General features: G+C 47.5%; 6 protein-coding genes across 6 annotated transcripts; 4 read left to right on the top strand and 2 right to left on the bottom strand.

Annotated features, from left to right (window-relative positions):
• Window positions 1-1080: 1080 nt before the first annotated feature.
• Window positions 1081-2779, top strand: H6S33_009159 (uncharacterized protein; the record flags this gene model as incomplete). The annotated part of the gene is made up of 4 exons (XM_044840524.1): window positions 1081-1096; window positions 1170-1235; window positions 1335-2641; window positions 2705-2779. The coding sequence occupies 4 exons, from the start codon at window positions 1081-1083 to the stop codon at window positions 2777-2779; spliced, it is 1464 nt and encodes a 487-aa protein (XP_044697974.1).
• Window positions 2780-4483: 1704 nt separating this feature from the next.
• H6S33_009158 (uncharacterized protein) lies at window positions 4484-6202 on the top strand (the record flags this gene model as incomplete). Its single annotated transcript, XM_044840523.1, has 1 exon — window positions 4484-6202. The coding sequence occupies one exon, from the start codon at window positions 4484-4486 to the stop codon at window positions 6200-6202; it is 1719 nt and encodes a 572-aa protein (XP_044697973.1).
• Window positions 6203-8238: 2036 nt separating this feature from the next.
• Window positions 8239-9418, bottom strand: H6S33_009157 (uncharacterized protein; the record flags this gene model as incomplete). The annotated part of the gene is made up of 3 exons (XM_044840522.1): window positions 8239-9009; window positions 9063-9178; window positions 9244-9418. 3 exons carry the CDS (start codon window positions 9416-9418, stop codon window positions 8239-8241), a joined length of 1062 nt encoding a protein of 353 aa, XP_044697972.1.
• A 3781-nt stretch (window positions 9419-13199) lies between these two features.
• On the bottom strand, window positions 13200-14181 carry H6S33_009156 (uncharacterized protein; the record flags this gene model as incomplete). The annotated part of the gene is made up of 4 exons (XM_044840521.1): window positions 13200-13628; window positions 13681-13816; window positions 13909-13997; window positions 14053-14181. 4 exons carry the CDS (start codon window positions 14179-14181, stop codon window positions 13200-13202), a joined length of 783 nt encoding a protein of 260 aa, XP_044697971.1.
• Window positions 14182-17312: 3131 nt separating this feature from the next.
• Window positions 17313-20095, top strand: H6S33_009155 (uncharacterized protein; the record flags this gene model as incomplete). Its single annotated transcript, XM_044840519.1, has 7 exons — window positions 17313-17652; window positions 17712-18003; window positions 18062-18199; window positions 18261-18940; window positions 19004-19116; window positions 19170-19832; window positions 19895-20095. The coding sequence occupies 7 exons, from the start codon at window positions 17313-17315 to the stop codon at window positions 20093-20095; spliced, it is 2427 nt and encodes an 808-aa protein (XP_044697970.1).
• Window positions 20096-20518: 423 nt separating this feature from the next.
• On the top strand, window positions 20519-21475 carry H6S33_009154 (uncharacterized protein; the record flags this gene model as incomplete). Its single annotated transcript, XM_044840518.1, has 4 exons — window positions 20519-20552; window positions 20611-20797; window positions 20965-21388; window positions 21449-21475. 4 exons carry the CDS (start codon window positions 20519-20521, stop codon window positions 21473-21475), a joined length of 672 nt encoding a protein of 223 aa, XP_044697969.1.
• Window positions 21476-22040: the final 565 nt, after the last annotated feature.

The raw sequence follows: 22040 nt of genomic DNA, 5'->3' as shown, positions 1-22040 counted from the left end.
ATCCGTGATCAATTGACACCCGAGTCAGCCTTCATGATTGATCCCAAGCCAACCCTAACCCTTAGCATAGCTTTAGTGGAATATCCCGCTTTGCTTTTTTTTGCATTTCGACAAAAAGTCTTAACTTTAAAGGTTTTCTGATGATTACTATCCAAAAATCTTCAAGTCGTCAAGAGTTTGTTGTGTTGTGTAGAGGATAGGTTGGGGGAGGTTGGACTATGATTCGACCACGTGGGGTGTTTGCGGGCACCAGTTGGAGAGTGTCGATGGCCGCTGGTTGGAGAGTTGGAGCTGATAGACCAAGAGGGGTCTATGATAGGTGTTTGCCAATGGGTGTCTTATGGGTTGTGTGGGGTGTGGGAGGGATCCGGGGGGGAGATTGCTAGGTTTGGTGGCCAGTTGGTGAGTGCGACATGGAGTATCACTCGCTTTTGTGGGGCTGGGCGTCGTTGGACATTTGGCTTTTCAAATGATGTCGATTAACCCGTACAGACGAACTGCCAGAACCTGCCATGTCGCTATCGACACCTATCATTACCATATCAACACCTGTCACTGTCATGTCGACACTTGTCCAATCCGTGACTATATAGCTGGTTAGACTCTTGATCAAGATCACAACTACATGTGTGTCCTACTTTCCCAACAGGCGTTGTTATTGGCAGCTACATAGAAGTACATATCTAGACGATACTTACAAAGAACCCGAGACAAACGGCTCAGCTTATTAGGCACGAATTCACTATTTGAGATGCTGCCGCTCTCAGTAAGCCTATCTCTTGTTTCCACCCTCAACTACTTCCTTGAACCCAAACATGCAACAGCAGCCAACCAGATATCTCAGATATCTGTTAACGTTACCATTCGATCGCAAAACATTAGATTGGTAGCACCCCGTCCAACCCTAACCCTCGGTGTTTTTAGTACCGATAGCTAGCCGGGTTTTAAGCGGCTCGGCTAAAACAGCTTATCACCTAGCGCAGGGAAATTACTCTTACTGCGCTTGCAAACCGGACTTGAATCCATCCCTCGACAACATACTTCCAAGACCACGTATATTGTTTTACGGAGGGAAAAAACATGGACGCAAAGGAAGGTGAGTCTGAATCTTTATTATTTGTGGGTGAGATTGGGATTGGGATTGGGATTGACTGGTGAACTACATGTAGTTGCAAAACATAACTCTCGGGAGTCGTGCTGGGTCATTATTAATAATGTTGTTTACGACGTCACAGGTATGGTGGCTTTTGTTTTTCTTTCACCCCCCCACGATATATCCAATATATATATCGGGAGAGAAGCTTTGTTCACTTGCAGCAATTGACCCTCTCCAGACTTTCTAGACTCCCACCCCGGCGGTTCAAAGATCATCCTAAAGCTCGCCGGCCGAGACGCAACCTCTGAATACGACCCAATTCACCCCCCGGGAACGCTCGAAGAGAACCTCACCCCCTCCCAAATCCTCGGTCCCATCGACCCCTCTACCCTCTCCTCTCTCTCCTCCACAACCCCTAAATCTACAATCCCCACACCCCCAATACCGCCACTCGAAGAGCAGCTCAACATCGACGACTTCACCCGCACCGCCGAACGCATCCTGCCGCCAAAGTCATGGGCATACTACTCCTCGGCCTCCGACGACCTCATCACAAAGCACCACAACAACACAGCCTACAAGCAGATCCTCCTACGCCCGCGCATCTTCCGCGACGTCAAGGACGTCGACACGACCACGACGATATGCGGGTCGCCGAGCAGCCTCCCGATTTTTGTGTCCCCAGCGGCAATGGCACGGCTTGCGCACCCCACGGGTGAGGCAGGGATCGCAGAGGCGTGTGGTGCGCAGGGTGTGATTCAGTGTGTGTCTAATAATGCGTCGCTGCGCCCTGAGCAGATCGTTGCTGCGCGGAAAAGCACAAGCCAGCCGTTGTGGTTCCAGCTGTATGTGCAGATCGAGCGCAGCAAGAGCGAAGCCCTATTGCAGCGCATTAACACAATGGGCTTCACGGCGATAGTGTTAACGCTCGATGCGCCCACGCCTGGGAAGCGGGAGGCCGACGAGCGCGTCAAATTTGGCGGGGAGAGCGCGGTGTCGGGGACTTCGGGTGAGGGCGGGGGTGTGAGGTCTGCGACGGCGGTGAAGAGTGAAGGTCTTGGGCGCGCGCTGTTCGCAGGGACGTCGCCGAGCCTGACGTGGGAGGACCTAAAGTGGTTGAGGTCGCAGACGCATCTTCCCATCATCTTGAAGGGATTGCAGACGCATGAGGATGCCGCGATTGCAGCGAGCAGGGAGTGTAGGGAGTTGGGGGTGACGGGGATCATTCTTTCAAACCATGGTGGGCGCGGGGCTGATACGGCGCCGCCGCCGGTGTATACGTTGCTGGAGATTCGGAGGCATGTTCCCGAGGTGCTGAGGAGGTTGGAGGTGTATGTGGATGGCGGGATCCGCAGGGGAACGGATGTGGTGAAGGCACTGTGCTTGGGTGCAACGGCGGTCGGGATTGGGAGGCCGGCGCTGTATGGGTTGTCGGGGTACGGGCCGGAGGGGGTGGAGAGGGTATTGACTATCCTGAGGGAAGAGGTTGAGACTGCGATGAGGTTGCTGGGGGTCAACAGGATTGATGAACTGGGGATGCAGCATGTAAGTCTTCCCTATGCTAGGAACCCTTTTGATGGGGATTGTTGCTGATTAGCTTGTGCACAGATTAATGCGAGGGCATTGGAGGGATTGATTTATATGCCCGAGCCGGACAACGGTTTCGTCAGGGCAAAGCTATAGTTGGAGGGAGACTTTAGGACCTGCTGAATGAATTGAATGGATCTAGCTTCCCCTTTCTAGCCTAGAAGGAAGGATAGGACAAGATTATCTGGAATAAGAAATGGTTAGGATTTTAAATAGATATTTTCAATATTGAAGAGCAAGAGCGCTGTGGGGCAACCTCACGTTTCAACAGCTATGTGGTTAGACTCGGTGAAGCATCATATGTGTTAGTTTCAAGAAGCTACAAGTTAAGCTGCGGCACCCACTGAATCAAACCATCATCACTCATCACTCTCATCTTCCTGCATCCAAACATTCAGAGCCCCCATAGACCCTCAGAACTCAGATAGCGAGACCTCGGCCGCCAACAGCCTGGATGAGGATCTTCGGGCACACCTGTTAGCATCACGGCAAGACGGCTACCACATGTAAGCAGAGTAGCGCTTTGGAGTTAAAGCAAACAGCCTTTAGCAAAGTGGAAGGTTATCCGTGATGTTCACTAACCCGGTGCGGGATGGTTGGCTGGCTAGCGATCGAGGGTTAGGGTCAATCATTGACCACCTCCAAACAAGGCCGCCAGTCCACTTTATGTAGACAGTCCCTGAATTGAACTCAGACCCTGAACTCTCTAGGTATCTGCCTACTCTACCCCAGATAAAGAAGCAAAACACTATATAACACTATATCTCATCTTCCTTACAAGCGAGAAACAGGCAATTATCCTGCCTGAGAAGTGGGAAAATCGACAAGCGAGACGTGGCGATTCGAGATCCCCATGGCCATCTTCCGTGGACAGGGAAACACTGAAGCTAAGCTTTCGGGCTGATGGAAAAAAACAAGGCGAACCAAGAAAAAAAAAAAGAGAGGGTCGCGATCGGGATACGGCATGTATGCAGGCTGTCGTCGTGATGAATCGTCTGTCTGTCCGTCTTCCCTTCCCCGTACATAAACTTTCTGCACTGCATGCTGGCTTCTCGGCTCCAGTCCGCAGCAGCAGAAGCCAGCAGTGAAAGTATGTAAAAACAGGGAAACACAATCCACGACCAGCCAGCGAGCGGGCGGGGGGCAGAAGAGAGAAAGCGTCATAGGTGTTCTGGAAGGAGAATTCTGGAAAACGCTTTTCTTTTCCCTGCCGCGGATCGATCAGCAGGATGTGACGTCGTTTCTGTGGGCGGCATGGGTTGGACGGGGGAGAGACAGGGGTTGCGGTTGGCTGCAGACACAGGGAAACGAGCAGCAATCATGAGAGGTGTGCAGCATGTAATAGTGGATTTGTGGTAAAGGTGGGTGAGGCTGCAGGGTTTGGCAGCAGACCTCATCATTCATCACATCCATTCACCAGCCATCACTCAGCGCCCCTCCCCCCCCATCCACCACTCACACATCCACCCACACATCCACTCATCCACCCTTCCCCCCCACACATCCCAGGTATGAATGAGTCTCTCGCTCTCTGCTGTGCCAGGCTCGCCCACAAGGCAGACGTCATCTGCCCAGAGCAGTGGGGATATAGGTAGCCTTTCCTCCCCCCATCTGTCTTGAACTTCCCTTTATTCTTATTCACTCCCAATATCCAATACTCACTATCAGATATATATATATCACAAAGTCACCCAAGATCACCCGTCTTGCCCTTGCAGCTTCTTCTTCGACCACAGTTTCGAGCATCAGTAATAATAATAAAAACACCTTTTTACGACTTTCTAAACAACATCCGCAAAGATGCCAGTTATCCTCGAAGATGATATGCTCATCCCGCCCTCAATGAGGCGCAAGAGATACTTCAACTCAAACACAGAAACAATCATCTCCGCCGCCTCCCCCAGCGGCTCAACAACAACTATCGAGCTCCCCTCCCACCGGGCCATGAGCCCGCCCCGAGACCCAGTAATCATCCACGAAGACCACTATGTGCCCGTCTATGAAGACTCTGTCCGCGAGTATATCTACACCACCTCAAGCGGCCCTGGCCGATCATCTCGCTACCGAAGAGGAGGAGGTGCAGAGCTAGATGTTGGCCTAGCTGTTGGAGGCCTTAGAGGTGCACATTATATCCGTGCCAGGAGCGTTGGTCCGCCAGCGTATGATACTTATGATTCATACGACGATGAATACTATCTCGAGGACGGAATCCGACATGGTGGTAGGAGACAGCGCCTTGTGTCTCCCGGAAGATCGAGCATTGGGTCACCGGGAAGACACAGCCACCACCGCCTCGTTGATGCCAGTGCCGGAATGGTGGGTGCGCACGAGGTGATCAGGCACAGGAAGCATAGATCCCACTCCCAGTACCGCTCACCCTCGCACCACAGGTCGACCTCCCGTGGCACCGAGCACTCCCACCGCGCACGACACCTCGCCGAGTCCGGTTTGGCCGCCGCAGGATTAAAACACGCCGTCAACCACCACCGCCAACGCTCCCACTCGCGTGGCCGCCGCGGCTCCGAGTCCGCCATCTACTCCGACGAAGGGCGTCACCCCGGCTGGCACGACGACAACCATCGCGACCACCGCCGCGCCCTGCACCTCGCCGAGGCCGGCCTCGGCGTCGCCGCCGCTGGCGCCGCAAAGGAGTTCTACGACCACCGCAAACGCACCCACCGTCGCTCTTCCTCCGCATCCTCAATCTCCTCAACCGACGCCAACACCGGCCACGAAAATCACAACGGCCGCAATGTCGCTGCCGCCGCCCTGGGCGCCACCGCTGCAGGCCTTGCACACCACAAGATGCGCCACCACAAGGAGCACCGCTCATCCTCCGTCTCGAGTTACTCTTCGGACGACGAGCGCCACTCGAAGCACCGCGGCCGAAAGGTCGCTGGCGCAGCGCTCGGTGCTGCGGCAGCTGGAATGGCGGGTAAGGCACTCCACGACCATTATCGCCGCGGGTCCCGTTCTCGCTCAAGTTCCTCGTCCTCCTCTTCATCCTCCAATGAGGACCACCACCGCCGCCACAGACGCTCCAAGAAGATCCCTGCTGCGGCACTGGGGACTGCAGCTGCGTTCGCAGCGAAGCGGCACCACGACCACAGGAAGGAGAGCCGCTCACGTTCGCGCTCAAGATCGCGCTCACGCTCAAGGTCGAGTGAGCGCCGTCGACGCATGTCGGGGCCGCAGAAGGCGGGGTACATGATGACGGGCGGGTTGATGGAGAAGCACCACCGCAAGAAGGAGGAGGAGGAGGAGCGTCGGGCGTCGAGCGTTGATGCGCATCGCGAACACCGGCACCGCAGGGCTTCGGAGAGCAATGGGACCAATAGGCCGAGACGGGGGAGCATGGCGGGGTTGGGGGGCATTATGAGTAATGTGATGGGCGGGGGGAGGGGGAATGAGCAGCAGCATGCGCCGCCGCCGCATAGGGGCATTGGCGAGAAGGTGGCGTATAAGCTGGGAGAGGTTGTAGCAGAGGAGATTGCGGGGAGGAGGGGCGCGAGGAGATAAATGCCCTAGTAATAATAGCTATGGTATATATATGACTTACGATGTTCTTTTTTATTGTGCTTTGGAAAAGATAAATTGTTTTCCTTTTTGTTTGTTGAAGCTCTTACCTTAATATGAGCTACGCTGTAATCTTTTCCCTTTTTTTTTCTCTCTCTTTTTTCCACTATCGGTTTATATATAAAGTGGGGTGGGGTGTTTAGCGGGAAGTATTTTATATTTAACGACTGTGTTTTCGATTCTTGTAACAATATCAATAGCAAAGCTGTGTATGCGTATTTGCAATCAATATGGGTGCGCGCGAGATTTTAGTATTGTGGATTCTTTCTATTGTTTCCCTTACCTGTGGCTTTGGTGCTCTTGTGCATAGTGGAGTTGAAGTCTGGTTAATATCACATACATATGTGTTAGCTGTGTTCTTTGGCTATGGTGCAATAAACGCCCAGAGTGGGACGCTGAACAACAATGCTCACCCCCCCACCCAGCAACACCAAGGAAACAACCACCCTCCCACAATACACCATCTCGGCCCACAAATGCGATATTACCGAACGGCCACCTGACGCACCCCATCCGGTGAACACAAGCCCAATGTGACATATCGACACTTAGCCACTGCACTATAATCTCACCTAAGACACAACCCATCACGTGGCATGCGGCGAGTGATAACCTGTGCTTAGGGGCCAGACGATATTTGTTTTCGGTTCAGGGTGGAGCTGTGGCATGTGGGAGGGTGGAGGTGGGGGGGGTGTTAGATTCGGTCTGACGGGGAGGACTGCTTAGAAGAGGCGGACGAGAGTAGAAGAGGTGGAGGAGAGTAGATGTTGCGATGGGCGATTTACTCCCGGCCTGCCGACTACATGTATGCATGAGAGGACGGAAGATCTAGACGGCACATCCTCCAGATACGTACACAGCATACGGGCACTCTGGACCAGGCTAGATCGACCCCGAGGTAGGGCTCAGGTATATATATGTATACCGATCATCGCATGTACATGCAGGTATACGTACTCACCGGCCCGGAGCAGAGCCCGAAACTCAATGCCGCCTCTACCATCCGGGACAGATCACCCCGTGTCGAGTGTCAGGCTCGAGACTCCGTGGCCCCTCCCTTGTCGGGCGGGACGCGGCATCCCACAGCTATGCGCATGTACATAGCTGCACAACCATCTATCCGCCCTTCGAATTCTTGCATCCCAAATCCACGTTGAGGCCTAGCCAGAACGGCCTTACTGATTGCCGTTAACGATCGATGGAGCAGATATGATCCGAAGCCACACCTTCATGCACCTAATACGGTGTTTTTTTCCCTCGATTTCCAGAATCACAGAATCTCACTCGCTCTTTTCACACACAACCGAACCGGATTTACATTTTCTATTCATGCGATTGGCCGTGCCGTCCTCGAGAGGTTAACGCAACGTCATGCCAGGGGGGTTCAAGCTTAAACAACCATGAAGCGTCCAGAACCTATGATCCCCCTCCCCTGCCTAGATTGGATAGGGAATCCAAGCAGGGTTCGCAGCCTGCTCGCCCATCAGTTCGTCCGATCCCTCGAAGAGGAAAGCGGGGCATCAAAAATTCTCCGCTCAAAAAATAACGTAATGCCGATTTAGCCGTAACGACGCGGTCGGGGAAAACCGAAACCGTAAAGAGAGGTTATAATTGGGGCCTAGATTCGCAGCCAATTAGAGTTTTCATATTAAAAGTCAAAACTCGCATGTATAGTCATCATATATATGGATATCGTATGTATGTATATACTCATATCTTCAATACACAAATACAAAGGGCGCTTTATATCATTAATCGCAGCCCCTCCTCTCTCCCAATCGAACAAAATTGACAGCAAGAGCTACTAGTATATACAGCGAATTAAAGCCAAATACAACGCCGATTTATCCTTAGCAGACAGACATTAAATCTAGCGTTTGATGCGTAAGAATAAAAATAAAAAATCAAGATGACCGCCCAAGCCGATGAAGAGTTAAAATAAAGAAAAAAAAAAGAAGAGAAAAAAAAAAACACCGCTTCTAAGCCCACTTCCCAAGCAACGCCATCAATGCAGCACCGAGAACCATATACCCGAAAGCGCACAAGACCCTGCCCATACTCTCATCTCTCAATGTCTTGCCAAACAAAAACTCGTGCGCCATCAACTCTACCAATCCCGTGTACAACAGAATACCCGCCGAGATGGCATCGAAAACACCATTCACAATAAGCGCAGTCTGAGTCTCTGGCTCAAATGTGGTACGAAGGCCCAACCCAACGGCGATGGCGATGGGTGTGCTGATTCCGTATCCAACGCCCATGAGATATGGCGTCCATTTGTTTGGGAAGGGAACGCTGGATAGACGCGATCCAAGACCGAGACCCTCGAAGGTTTGGTGGAATACGAGAACGATGTAGAGAGTTATAAACTCCTCACCAGACACAGCAAGAGTGAGACCGATGAAGATGGAGTGAAAGATGACACCGAATTCGAGGATGAATATGGATAGGAGCTGGGCAGCATATTCCTTCCCTCGTAGTTCTTTTTCTTCGAGAGTATTGAGGGATTCAGGGCTGGCTTCGGGTACAATCTGGTTTTCGGGGTCGGTAGACGCTTCTTTAGTTGCCGGGGCGAGCCCATGTTCGTGGTCATGCCCGGCAGCGGAGAAATTTCCCAGGCGCAATGCAAGCAACTCAACGAAGAAGAGAGAAAAAACAGATATCAGGGCAATTCCTTGTGCCCATGGATATTCTGTGATGGGGCCTGTGAGGCAGCCATTGGTGAGGGCTTCATTGGCAGGTGTCAACAGCTTTTAAAAAGTTAGTATATGTTCTCGATGAGAATAGTATTATCATCACTTACATGGATGAAAGCAGTCGCAATAATGACACCTGAACCAAAGTACCTTGTGAAGAAAAAGGCCCAATCAGGAACCTTTAATCCAGGCTGCTGTTTAGCGATCACAGGAAAGAGAGCACCTATATTGAAGAAGTTCCAATTAGTTATGGGGTTCCTGTAAGGTGCTCGATATGCCTTTACATACCGAAAGTTGATCCAGCCAAGATCACAAATACCGCCGATATCCTCAAACCCATCCTCCCATCATACTCGTTTGCACCTCCACATGCTGGCACCTCTTCAACCTCTTCTGCGGCTGGATCTGTTTCCGTCACTTGACGCAGAAACAGGTTCACGAATTCAACTGTGCTGCCGGACATATTTCTTCTTTAGGAAGCCGTTGACTTTGCTGCGTTTTTAGTTGACGTGTTTGACGTATGCAGAGAAAAGCTTGATTCTTCTTGGGTGCTTTAGTTGTTCTTGGTGTTCTTGGTGTTCTTGGTTCCTGTCGATGTCAATAATTGGCACCATCCAAAGAGGACAGCAGATATATATATTACCTAAATATAAACCTTGAAATACCAGACCTCTCGTCAATGAAAGAATGACAACTTGAACAATAGCAGAGAAATTATTTTTTCAAAGAACCTCGGGGCCAACTTATGAATCCGAAGGAAGATACTTGGGAAGGAGATCAACGATTTCTTTTAGAAGGGGAGGTGGGGGGGGGTCCTTTCAGGTGCTACGAGCGGAAAAAAAACAGTTTGCTGCCCCTAATCTTAGGGTCGCTGGGCACCTTGGAAGATTGTGCTTGCTCTGCCATAAAGGGTGTGAGGGGGTGTATCCACCAAGGTGTTCACGACCAACTCAAAACTGTTATGTTTAGCCCCTGTAGGCGCATTTTTTCGCTTACTTCTTTGTGATAAGTCAGGTCGGGTTACCCCCATGGCAGCCACAGCCAATCCCGTGCCGCTAGGTGCGACTCAACACCCGGCCCATTATTGGCTGCCCGGCTGATTTCTCGTTTTGGGCAGGACCCCCCTCCAATCCTCTAGCTCCGATGGTGGGATATAAACGGAGGGTTTTCCCTGTGAACAAAAAAACTACCCATAGAGGTTCTCGTTGACGACGACTTTTTCTGGGGAATACGTGTTTTAGTTTCCTTTCTGTATCTGTGATTTGCCTAGTTTTGGAGCGAATTTTTCTCGCTCTCTAGATCCATTGATATTATCGTGTCTGATATTAACAGCAGTTGTGTTCGTATTTTTGTATCTCTATCCTACATTATTTTTCTCCTTCCGATTCAATGGACTGGCGGGCCGTATCAAGTCTTGGTAGTACAGGCACACTATCAAATCGAAGGACGCATGTATCAGCGTGCATTGGGGGGTGGGTGTATTCCTTCACCGTATCACATACCAGGAAGTCCCACACAAGGTGCATAGATTCACTCAAGATGATTCTCGTCTAATACGCACCGGCACTGTCTTCAGGGCATCTGTCGACATGTCTGCATCATGATCATGCCTCACTGGTAATGCTGCAAAGGGGTTGGAATTGTGGGACGCCGGTCTCACGGCCACGGACACAGAGAAAATCTCCTCACACTCCCCGGTTGACTTTGTTTTCAAATAGAAGAATTCTATAATTCGAGGAACAGGCGGTAGTATTAACTCGGGGATCGAACGCTCTGCGGCGATTGTTATAATACTAATCTCCGATATCCCTATTCCGCAATCAATCAACTAACCAAAGCCCTATTCAATTGCATTCTGTATCTACATAGCTATGTTGGGTATTTTTTGCTAATATATATCCCCTTTGTCCTGCCCTGGTGATACGGTAATGTTCCACACAAAGTCTAAAAACCTCTTCTAGGACACAAATTCTCCGAGTGATGCCTTGTGACTACCTCGATCATTTCCCTCAACTGAAACCCAGGGATGGGATAGCGCTAGCCAAAAGGGCCTCGGCCATGAATACCCGCAGCTGTTAATTGAAGGTTTTCTCCGATTTCTCTCGCGTGCTACCCATGCAGTTGCCTGTCAAAGGCTGCTGCACATAGTAGACGCCCGAGCTAGAGTCCTTGATAATAACATCGTTCGTCAGCTCCTGCATGATGATCATTCGTGTGTGCTGGAGTTTGCCGGGATGTGCAAGGCATACACAGATGCAGTCTGCAAGAAAAACCGCCGTGCGTGCGAAACGGGAAGCAGCAGATATACGAGGAGGCACTGCATAACCCATCCGTGGTTCAGGACGAACTGGGCACATAGTCTGCCAAGAATCAGCACCATGATATAATGTAGGGCGTCCAAATGAACGTATATGAGAGTTGGAAGAAAAGAGCTAGCAATACCTATATCAATTGAGGTAAGAAGGCCATGTGGGCCAGAGATAACACTTGTTGGCAATACGATGTGTTTACAATGTAGCACCAACGGCAGAAAGTCTAACCTTTCACTCGAGGCCAAAGCAAATTATATATAGATCGCCTGATTACGCGAGTTGTCTGCTGTTGTCCAGCCAAAGCTTCTACACCTTCTCGCACCTCAGGCAGCAATTGGTTATATATATATATCTCGCGGCCGGGGTCAGATAAGTGATCATCATGTAACGATCATATTTCTTTAGAAGACCAAATGTTGGATAGATGTATATTGCGTAATTTGGAGCTTTCTAATCGTAATTCTAGCAAGAATTAAAGCCATAGATACCTACTGGTTTTCTATTATTATTATTATATTATTATTGTTTGTGAGGGGGGTTTTGCACAACTTTCCGTCGAAAGTCAATCGCCCACCACATTAGAGTTACTGTCCTGGAGATTCATGAATCATCTATATAATCGGAATATATATTCCATTGATGTAAAGGTATTGTGTTGTGTTAATATATTGGTATTTCGCGTCGTTGCTATCACTTATGGGCAACATTGGGGGACCCGGGGTAACTACATGTAGCTACACCAAGTACCCCATCAAAGTTCTGAACCGCAGATGTCGCACCGGTACAGCAACAGCAATACTCCTCCTTCATCATCGTTCCGGAAGTATTCCTCTGCTTCACACAAACTACTCCTCGCAACTTGACCTCAGGCAGCGCCACAACCGCAGATCGGGTGTTTTGTACCTATGTAGCATCAGCTACGTAGCTAAAGGTCTGCTCTGAAAAGGTTCTGATAGATTCGCGTGGCATCATTTCAGGTTCGAGGCATAAAATTGCAAAGCTACTAGCTCATGTTATTAACTGTATTACGTCTAAGGATCGAACGCCTTGAAAGACATTCTTAAGGGTAGCTGCATGCAGGGGCTTTCAGGTTCAAGTCTTTTTTGACATGCATGACTCTGTCTAGCAACAAGACCTCAATAATGGAACTATACGCATCTCAACTATTCAAGGCGAATTAACACTAAAGTAGCAGTTCATGGAAGCATTGCTAAGCCTCTCTTTCGCTACATTGAAGAGTAGAGACAGAGATCTACTATAGGTACACTGCTTGTTAGTCCACCTTTGTCTGGTACCTGCTAACGCATGGTGATTGTCTATTCTCTTTTAGAGCTTATTGCGCATCAGTTACACTTATGATTCAGTTACCATGTCGGCACGGTTTTCTGTCCTTCTTTTTTGTTCACGTGGAACGAATTTTCCTAGGTATAATACGCAGGTCCGTACGACGTAGTACGTCGCGAGAAAACGATGCACAAGTACCTACATAATTTGGCTTAAATAAGGTCGTTAAGAGCCAACTTGGGTCTTCGTACAGCCAAAATCCTGGAAGTTATGAGTGGTGGGAGCTACTGTATGCGCCGGTTAAACAAGTCTTTCTTTTCAGGCTACACGTCCTTAAAGTTGGTCGTTTCGGCAGTTGGCATGATACCTAAATGTAATGGCCCCTCCGAAGTCTTCTGTTTTCAGACAATTGTTGCATTGAGATAGGCGCAATGCTTGTAAAATAAATTGTGGGGGATTCTATGCAATGTCAGGTCCCGTGAAATATACCTGTAGTTAATTTCCCGCAGCATAATGGCTATGAATTCGAAGATTAACTATGTATAGCCTCTGAATGATACAGCATATGATTGATCGAGGTATTCGCTATATAAACTTAGTAAATAATCTAACTTCCAGGCACGGACCCGCTCATAATCTCAATAAACACTAAAGCTTGCTCCAAAATTCTTTGTCTCTCGCGCATTCCCTCGCCATTTCAAACTGCTCATCTGTGCTGCAAATTAAGACCTTAGGAGCCCTTGCACTCCCCTCACCAATATCCAAGACAATCCCATTCTCTTTCTCAATGCTCCCATTTGCCTTTTTATTTAATGAGAACCCCAAACACTGCACCCCATCCACGACTGCTTCTCTCAGCTCGGAGGACTTTTCACCAATCCCTCCAGCAAATACAAGGGCGTCAACCTTGCCGCGAAGCTTTACAAAGTATGCACCAATGTAGTTATGAATACGGTCCACAAATAAATCGAAGACAAGTTCGCTATGTGGAGGAGGGGAATCTGACTTAAGTTTCGAAAAGTCGGTTGTACCGATGATCGATGACCACCCAGACTTCTTGTTTAGAATTTCTTCAGCCTACCTAAAATTAGCAAATGAGGTATATTAGAACTGAGGATATTAAAATTACTTTACTGATGTGCATATCCCCAGTACCGCTGTGCGATATTCTACCGGCATTTGAGGTATAGTGGAAGACCAGTGATGGATCCACGGTTCCGCTGCGTGTCGCACCAGGGAGCCCCTCAAGTGGTGTCAAGCCCATACTGACAAAAACTATTAACACATTTTTCCGCGCGGGGAATAATATGTAGGTTCAACTAAAACGCAAAAGAAAGAAAAATATTCTGGAACTTACGAGTTATCCAGTGATTTTCCATTCCGAATGGCGCAAACAGACGCGCCACTCCCAAGATGGAGTGCAATAATTGAGGTTTCTTCAACAGGCTTTTATAGTATCCGAGTTAGTTATGCTTCTTTTATGGTGTCAATGAATTCTTACTTTCTTGAGATATTCCGCTACTTCGGTCACGATGAAACTGTAAGAAATGCCATGAAACCCATACTTTCTGATCTTGTTGCGGCGCGCGTGCTCGAGCTCTACTGGGTATGTCTTTATATGCTCAGGCATTGATAAAGTGTGGAAGCTGGTATCAAAGTAAGCAATGTTTGTTGTTTTGGGAAGTTGTTTGAGAGTTGTGTGGACGAGTGAAAGAGCGGGAGAATTGTGCCTATTATTTAATTTCAACTATAATTTAGTAGTGGCTTTCACTTCTATCTATCGTCATATCTGTATTGATGGAGATTCTTACAGCGGAGCAAGATCAGTGAGTTCCTTTAGATAGTTTAAACTCTTCTCGTTTATAACAACCGGTCTTTCATAATCACCTCCATGTACAATTCTATGACAAGCGAAAGTAATATCTTCTCCACTGTTTACTTGCTTCAAATCAGAGTCTTTGGAAAGGTATTCGAGGAAATGCTTGAAGGCATCATCTTGAGATTTCACATCCGGCAATTCCTTAGATTTGACGTTGCTAGACGTAGAAGAGTTCTCGGTATGAGTATATGAGAAAACTGCAGGCGGAGATGTCAAATTTGAAATTGACGATTGAAGGATAAGGCATGGGTTTTCTGTCTTCCGTTCCGAGTCAGGAGGGGTTGATGAGTAGAGAGACAGTTTTACACTGGATGAACCAGCGTTTATGGCGAGAATTAGTTTTGCGGTTGACATAGATAGTACTTCCTGTAAAAATCTAATGGATGTTTAGTGAGATGATGGTAACTAAGAGCACGTTTATCTAGAAACGAAGAGTGTACTTGTACTTGCTATTTCGTAGATGTCGTCACTTGCATCTCTTATCGATAAGGAAGCTGGTGGTTGTTTTCTGAATGACGTATTATTAGGGCTAGGTTTATTTCGGATGTTATCCGAATCATTATTGTCACAGGGCAAAGCAGAAGACGCCTACATTTGAAACCAAACGCTTTTGGAAAAACCATTGTAACCTTTCATGCCTTTTGAAGTTCTACCTAATGTACATAAATTCAATTAACCAACAGTCAGTGAGCTATTTATATTTTGGCTCCGATGCACACGTACCCCTACATGTAGTATAAAGTACATATACTCTACGTCTGTACCTACATGTAGTAGATTATATTCCCTTCAGGGAGGTTACACATGATCACATATAATTAGATAAATGTACGTAGAAGAGCAGAGTAAATCTAGGTTCGATGCATCAAGTTATGTAGGTACATAAGTTCAGACTCAGCCAAAGACTTTACACAAAACGAGTGACTGAGCATGATTGATTTTTCCAAGGCCACTCATGTGTGATAAATACATATACTAAACATTCTTTTGCTCTTTAAGCCCATAATTGTTCCTTTGAAAGGTTTCGTTATCATGAACTTTCGAACATCATGCGAGGATCTCAGGATACTTGTGATTAGAGTTTCCTGTCTAGTCGACGTCGCGTCTAGTATCATGACAATTCCTCCCTAACTCCATCAACTTATCAACACTCATCTCTATATATCGATATCGCCTAAGATACATTCATCTCCTGGTTAAGAATAAGATCCTCTCTACCCCCGGAATATCGTCGTTTACGGTATTTGGCCGCAGGATCAACTCCCCACAGCCTTCTGAACGCCTCTATCTAACCCGCTGACAATAGGTACGATGACTTCGCGTATCCCCTACTCTTCCATCATATTTGGAATAAGCCTGGCTGTCTATATCTTTCTGAGCGCATTCCTGAAAATCACCGCGGGGCTTGTCTTAACCCAGAATAGTTCTGGGCTGCTCCGTTACTTCCAAAGCACTCGCAGTGAACAATTGAGATACGTTGACTTGAGTGGGATTAACTTACCCCAAGATCTCGCTGTTGTAAGTTCGTTTATAGAGTGTTATTTCAGTTTTCAATTACTAACTTCAATGCCCTTCGCGTCTACTTAAAAGGGTCAGGCAGGAAAAAACGGCATCCAAGAAATCACATATTCAGACCCAGGGATAGTGATCCAAGTAAGCTTATTGTCTTCTTTGCCAATTTAATATATATTAAGTCTCACTGATCTTTAGTCATGGAAAGTGCCCATATACAATAGGAACTATGGCGAAGCAATCAACATCAACAAACGCTGGGAGCAATCAGACTCGTCCAAAGGGGCCACGATAGAATTTCCTCTTGATTCAACCCCAAAGGAACTACACTCGACCGGTACCCAAAATCTCCATACTACACCAGAAGCTTGGGAGACAATGCGAATCTGCGCATTTATCATCTGCATCCTTCCGTTTATTGTGCTTCTCCCAATCTACTTGTATTGCCACTGGATTCGCGATAGAGGAAGTTATGACAGAGAAGATTATGAGGATCTCCCTTGATGTCTCGGTACAAGTACACAATAGTACGAAGATAGAATCCTGGTCTTTTTGTAAAGACTGAGAAAGAATTTGTTTCTGTTTCTCGGAGGGTCTATTTGGTTGGAATTGATTGTTATCCTTACTTTCAAACGAGCTATCAGGGCTGCTATCTAGCTAGGGCAGTTATTCTGTAAATTTAAAGGCGATCAAAAAATAATCGCGAAGAATTACTTGAACTCGTGGTGTCGAAAAGTTGCGGGTTACGTGTTGAAAAATCATCACTTCTGTAAATTTTAAAATATTTACCAAATTAAGGATTCATTCCCCCGTTCCCGTTTTCTCTTTCTCTGTCAGGCTATTTGTCTTCCGCATACATTCACGCAATGCCAATGCATGTCTTCTAGCGTTAATTGTAGGGGGAATTATTCCTCATAACCCTAACCCATCTTTACATGTATCTTGGCAGAAAGTTCAATGCAATCATCGCCGATCGAACATGACTCGGTCATCAGTGCACGAGTAATTACTTCTCTTAGGAGCTTCCATTTTATGTGCCAGTCAACACTTATGAACAAATATTATTAGTGTGACGTCAGGTACAGTTTGAATTACCTGTATGTACCACAGATGCAGGTCCTGTAGGGTTCTTCTTACCAGGTACAAAACTTGTTGCTGACGTCAATACGACATCATCTCGGCACTGATTTGTTAAAATTCTCTCGCGACCCAGGGAATTCTCATAATCAGGATAATTCAGGTTTCTATCTTTAGGAATTCATACTCTATGAAAGTAGGCCCTTGTTTTCTTTTCGGGTCTACATCTTTCGTTTCAAGCAGCTTCGAATTTACATTCATCCTTATTGATTCTTGCCGACAACTGATTAAACATGCCTGGCGAAATAATTGACAGACCAAACCCTCCGCCATCTCGTTCACATCTGCCTCCCGCGCTTTTGGAACTTTCAGTAAAACTCGATATCAAAAATGCGCTCTCAAACGAAGATATTTCAGCTCTGCGGGATTTCCGGAGAGCAGCGAACTACATCGCGGCAGCTATGATATTTTTGCGCGACAACACACTACTGGAGAAGGACCTTACTCCAAAAGACATTAAGCCGAGGATTCTAGGCCACTGGGGAACCTGTCCAGGATTAACTTTGGTTTACTCACATTTAAATAGAGCAATTGAGAAATGGGGATCCGAGATGCTGTTTGTGATCGGGCCAGGTATTCAATATAATATACTACCACATTTAGTTCAGGAACTGACTATCAGTAATTTCTAGGACATGGAGCACCAGCTATTCTAGCGTGTTTATGGCTAGAGGGTGCGTTAACGCATTTCTACCCAGAACAGTATTCGTTAGACAGAAAGGGCCTAGACAACTTGATAACGGGGTTTTCCACTCCTGGCGGATTCCCGAGTCATATCAACGCGGAGGTCCCAGGAAGTATTCATGAAGGCGGCGAGCTTGGGTATGCATTAGCTGTTGCTTTTGGCGCAATTATGGACAAGAAGGATTTGATAGTTCCTGTTATTATTGGTGATGGAGAGGCCGAAACTGGCCCTACTGCGACGTAAGTTACAAGATGCCGTATCTCAAACTAATCCGCAGCTTCCGACTAAAGTGAACAGGGCATGGCATGGGTATAAATACATAGATCCTGCAGAGTCGGGCGCGATATTGCCGATTGTTCATATAAATGGCTTCAAGATCAGTGAGAGGACAATATATGGATGTATGGACGATGAAGAACTCGTCGCTCTATTCACGTAAGATCAGATCTTATCTGTAATCTACCCACGCAGGAAGTGTGCTTACTCTTGGTTGCAGTGGTTATGGCTACCAGGTTCGCTTCGTTGAAGACCTTGAGAATATTGACCTTGACCTTGCCGCCTCAATGGATTGGGCAATTTCTCAAATTCAGCATATTCAGAAAGCAGCTCGATCCGGGAATCCAATTGTAAAGCCCCGTTGGCCAGTCATTCTTCTACGCACTCCGAAAGGCTGGGGAGCACCTAAGAAAGTCCACGGGGAATTCGTAGAGGGTTCTTTTCGCTCCCATCAGGTACCGCTACCAAAAGCTAGCAGTGATAAAGAGGAGCTTGGGCAACTCCAGGAGTGGTTAAGGGAATATCAACCGGACACACTGTTCAAAAGGGATGGGTCTCCAAGTGATAATGTTATAAAAATAATTCCGAAGGACGCATTAAAGCGGATGGGCGTGATCAAAGATGCCTTTTCTGGATACAAACCGCTTGACATTCCTGATTGGATCGAGATGGGTGAGGAAAGAGGACAGGAAGTTAGTAGTATGAAAGCTGTTGGAGCATTACTTGACCAGGTCCTGCAGAGAAATCCAAGTGACATGAGGATTTTTAGTCCTGACGAGTTGGAGAGTAATAAACTAGACGCAGTGTTGAAGCACACTGGAAGAAATTTCCAGTGGGATCAATATTCTAGGCAGAACGGTGGGAGGGTTATCGAAATTTTGAGCGAGCACACGTGTCAAGGTGCGTATCTTTATACAGTTAGGTATTTCTTTTCTTCCTATGGCCAATCTAATCGATATTCAGGTATGATGCAGGGTTATACACTTACGGGAAGATCCGCTATATTACCATCTTATGAGAGCTTCCTGGGAATTATCCACACCATGATGGTGCAATACAGCAAATTTAGAAAGATCGTAAGCTTAAGTGAAGACCCCCCGTTACTAAATCGAATGCTGAAGCTCTTCAGGGCCGAGGGACCGTCTGGAGAAAGGACACAGCAAGTTTGAATTACCTTGAGACCAGCACATGGGCTAGACAAGAACACAATGGGCATTCACATCAAAACCCATCTTTCATCGGAGCTGTTTTAAACCTGAAGCCAGAAGCGGCGCGAGTATATCTTCCGCCAGACGCCAACTGTGCCCTCTCCACAATGGCCCACTGCCTTCGATCACGTAACTACACCAACCTTATGGTAGGCTCAAAACAACCTACACCTGTCTGGCTTTCTCCCTCCGAGGCCGATTCGCATTGCAAGGCTGGTGCTTCAATTTGGAAATTTGCATCTACAGACGAAGGCCTAAACCCTGATGTTGTGCTGTGCGGGATTGGCACAGAGGTTACTTTCGAGGTTATTGCTGCCGCATCGTTGCTTCGAAAACTAGTCCCGGAGATTAGAGTTCGTGTTGTCAATGTGACGGATTTGATGGTACTTGGTGCGGAGAATACACACCCGCATTCCATGGGCGATCCTGCTTTCGATGCGATTTTTACAAATGATAGGAATATTCATTTCAACTACCACGGATATGTAACAGAATTGAAGGGGATTTTGTTTGGAAGGCCCAATTTGGAGAGGGTGAGTATCGAGGGATACAGAGAAGAAGGAAGCACCACTACCCCTTTTGATGTGAGTACCCTTTGTAAAAAAATAATTTTATTTCAAAATCTAATGAATACGCACCTGGGCAGATGATGTTATGCAATCACGTATCAAGATATCATGTCGCTATTCAAGCCGTCAAAGGTGCCGCCAAGTTCAACGAGAAGGTCAGTGTGAAGCTGATAGAGCTCGTAGCGGAGCTTCAACATAGCATCAAAAAACATCAGGAGTACATCCTAAAGCACCAGGAGGATCCAAAGGACACTTATGACTTACCTTGCTTTGAGTAGAATTACAGAGTTATTTTTGCATGGCGTTATGTTAAATTGATAAAATTTCATGTGTAATAACTGATATACACATATCTTGATTCTCGTACTTTTTGCGGTGCCATCTGTGAATCATGGTTTGTCACTCGCATGTGATTCCATGACAATCTAGACCTTTATGGTTCCAGACAATTGAATTGAAGAAGAAGCCTGTGATAATTGTCATGCACCCAGACCAGGGTCTTCCGCCAATCACATCGTTCGCTAAGTAATCCTTGGCCCGCCAACCGGCAATAATCTTGGCATCTACAACCCACTCCAACAACCAGTCGCCGCCCGCCCGCCATCGCCGCGACATCTTTATCAATCGCCTCTCCCCACAATCTCCCCTCCTCTCCCTGTCCGTCCGGAATTGTTCTCTCCACTCTTTCTGAAAAACTAATGATGCTTGCCACAACGCGCTCCCTTGGCCTGCGGTGTATGAATTGCCCCTCTTGTACCCCTCTCCCATCTGCTCCAGCTAACGTTTGATGCAGCCACTCCCGCGCGAACCCTTCTACCAGCGATCGCCACCCGGGCAATCTCGACCTCAAAGCCTTCAAGCGCCTCTGGACACAGTGCTACCCCGGTTGTGAGAGATGCGTCGAGCATCGACAGGAGTGGCAGACGGGAGGTGCCATTGCCAAGTCAGCAGGAGAAGAAGGGTGCTATGCAGTTTGCCTTGTTAGTATAACACTTTCTTTTTTAACTGTCGGGTCTACGCAATTGGCTGGACGGAATGGAATGCCGAGTAGGAGGTGAAAGAAGAGTGGGTGAACTGGTGTCAGGAGTTGAAGGCAGGACGATAGCATACCGGGAATTTATAGACTAATATCTATCCTCGCCTCTAGGACCACCCTCGATCAAGTCACAAACTGGGCCCGCCAAGGCTCCCTTTGGCCTATGACCTTCGGTCTCGCCTGCTGTGCCGTTGAGATGATGCACCTTTCCACCCCCCGTTACGACCAAGATCGTCTCGGTATCATTTTCCGTGCCTCCCCACGTCAATCCGATGTTATGATCGTTGCTGGAACCCTTACCAACAAGATGGCGCCTGCGCTCCGTCAGGTTTATGACCAAATGCCGGACCCGCGATGGGTTGTCTCTATGGGATCTTGTGCGAACGGAGGAGGTTACTACCACTACTCGTACTCTGTAGTTAGGGGCTGTGACAGGATTGTACCTGTGGACGTCTACGTTCCTGGATGTCCGCCCACCAGCGAGGCGCTCATGTATGGAATTTTACAACTTCAGAAGAAGATGAGACATACTAAGGTTAGCTCCTCAAACTCTCGGTGGGTGATAATACAATTACTAATGGGATATCTATCATAGATTACGAGGATGTGGTACCGTAAATAGACTAGTTGTGTTTCGTAGGGACGTTGGGTTGAAATGGAATGTTACAGGGCGAAATATAGTTATTATTCCAAGGTGTACATTGCTTCTATTATTTTGTCAATCTTTTTTTTTTATTCCACTGCTGTGTTGGACCAATGATGAAATTGTCCTGTCTTTTATGGCATAAATACCTTGGCGTTACATATATATATATTTACTCTGCCCTTAAATTCATTGATTAGAAAAAAACAGCCAGGTCTCACTCCGTGGCAAACGAGTGTGAATCATCTACCTATTCGTCAAGAGAAAGTCACAAAACGACTTGTCCGTGGAATAATACTTGAACCGCACGATCCGATCATGAATTTGTTCGTTGGTCCCCTTAGGAGGTCTACGGGAAGTGCGGATCTGAAAGTTCATGTAATATCACTCGACGTCCCTCGGTTCGGCTACGTGTTTAAGGTCCTTTGACAAGATCAAAGTCACGGTGACACCTGTCATGTCACCAACCGACCGAAACATATCAACTCTTAGGCCCCCCTCTCAACCCGTCATTCTTCTTGGCGTCCTTGAATTTTGCCTCGTT

Source organism: Morchella sextelata (assembly GCF_020137385.1).
Source record: "Morchella sextelata strain SCLS chromosome Unknown scls_3, whole genome shotgun sequence".
NCBI classification, from domain to species: domain Eukaryota; kingdom Fungi; phylum Ascomycota; class Pezizomycetes; order Pezizales; family Morchellaceae; genus Morchella; species Morchella sextelata.
Note: the sequence above shows the minus strand (reverse complement) of the source record. Positions and strands in the feature narration are given on the sequence as shown.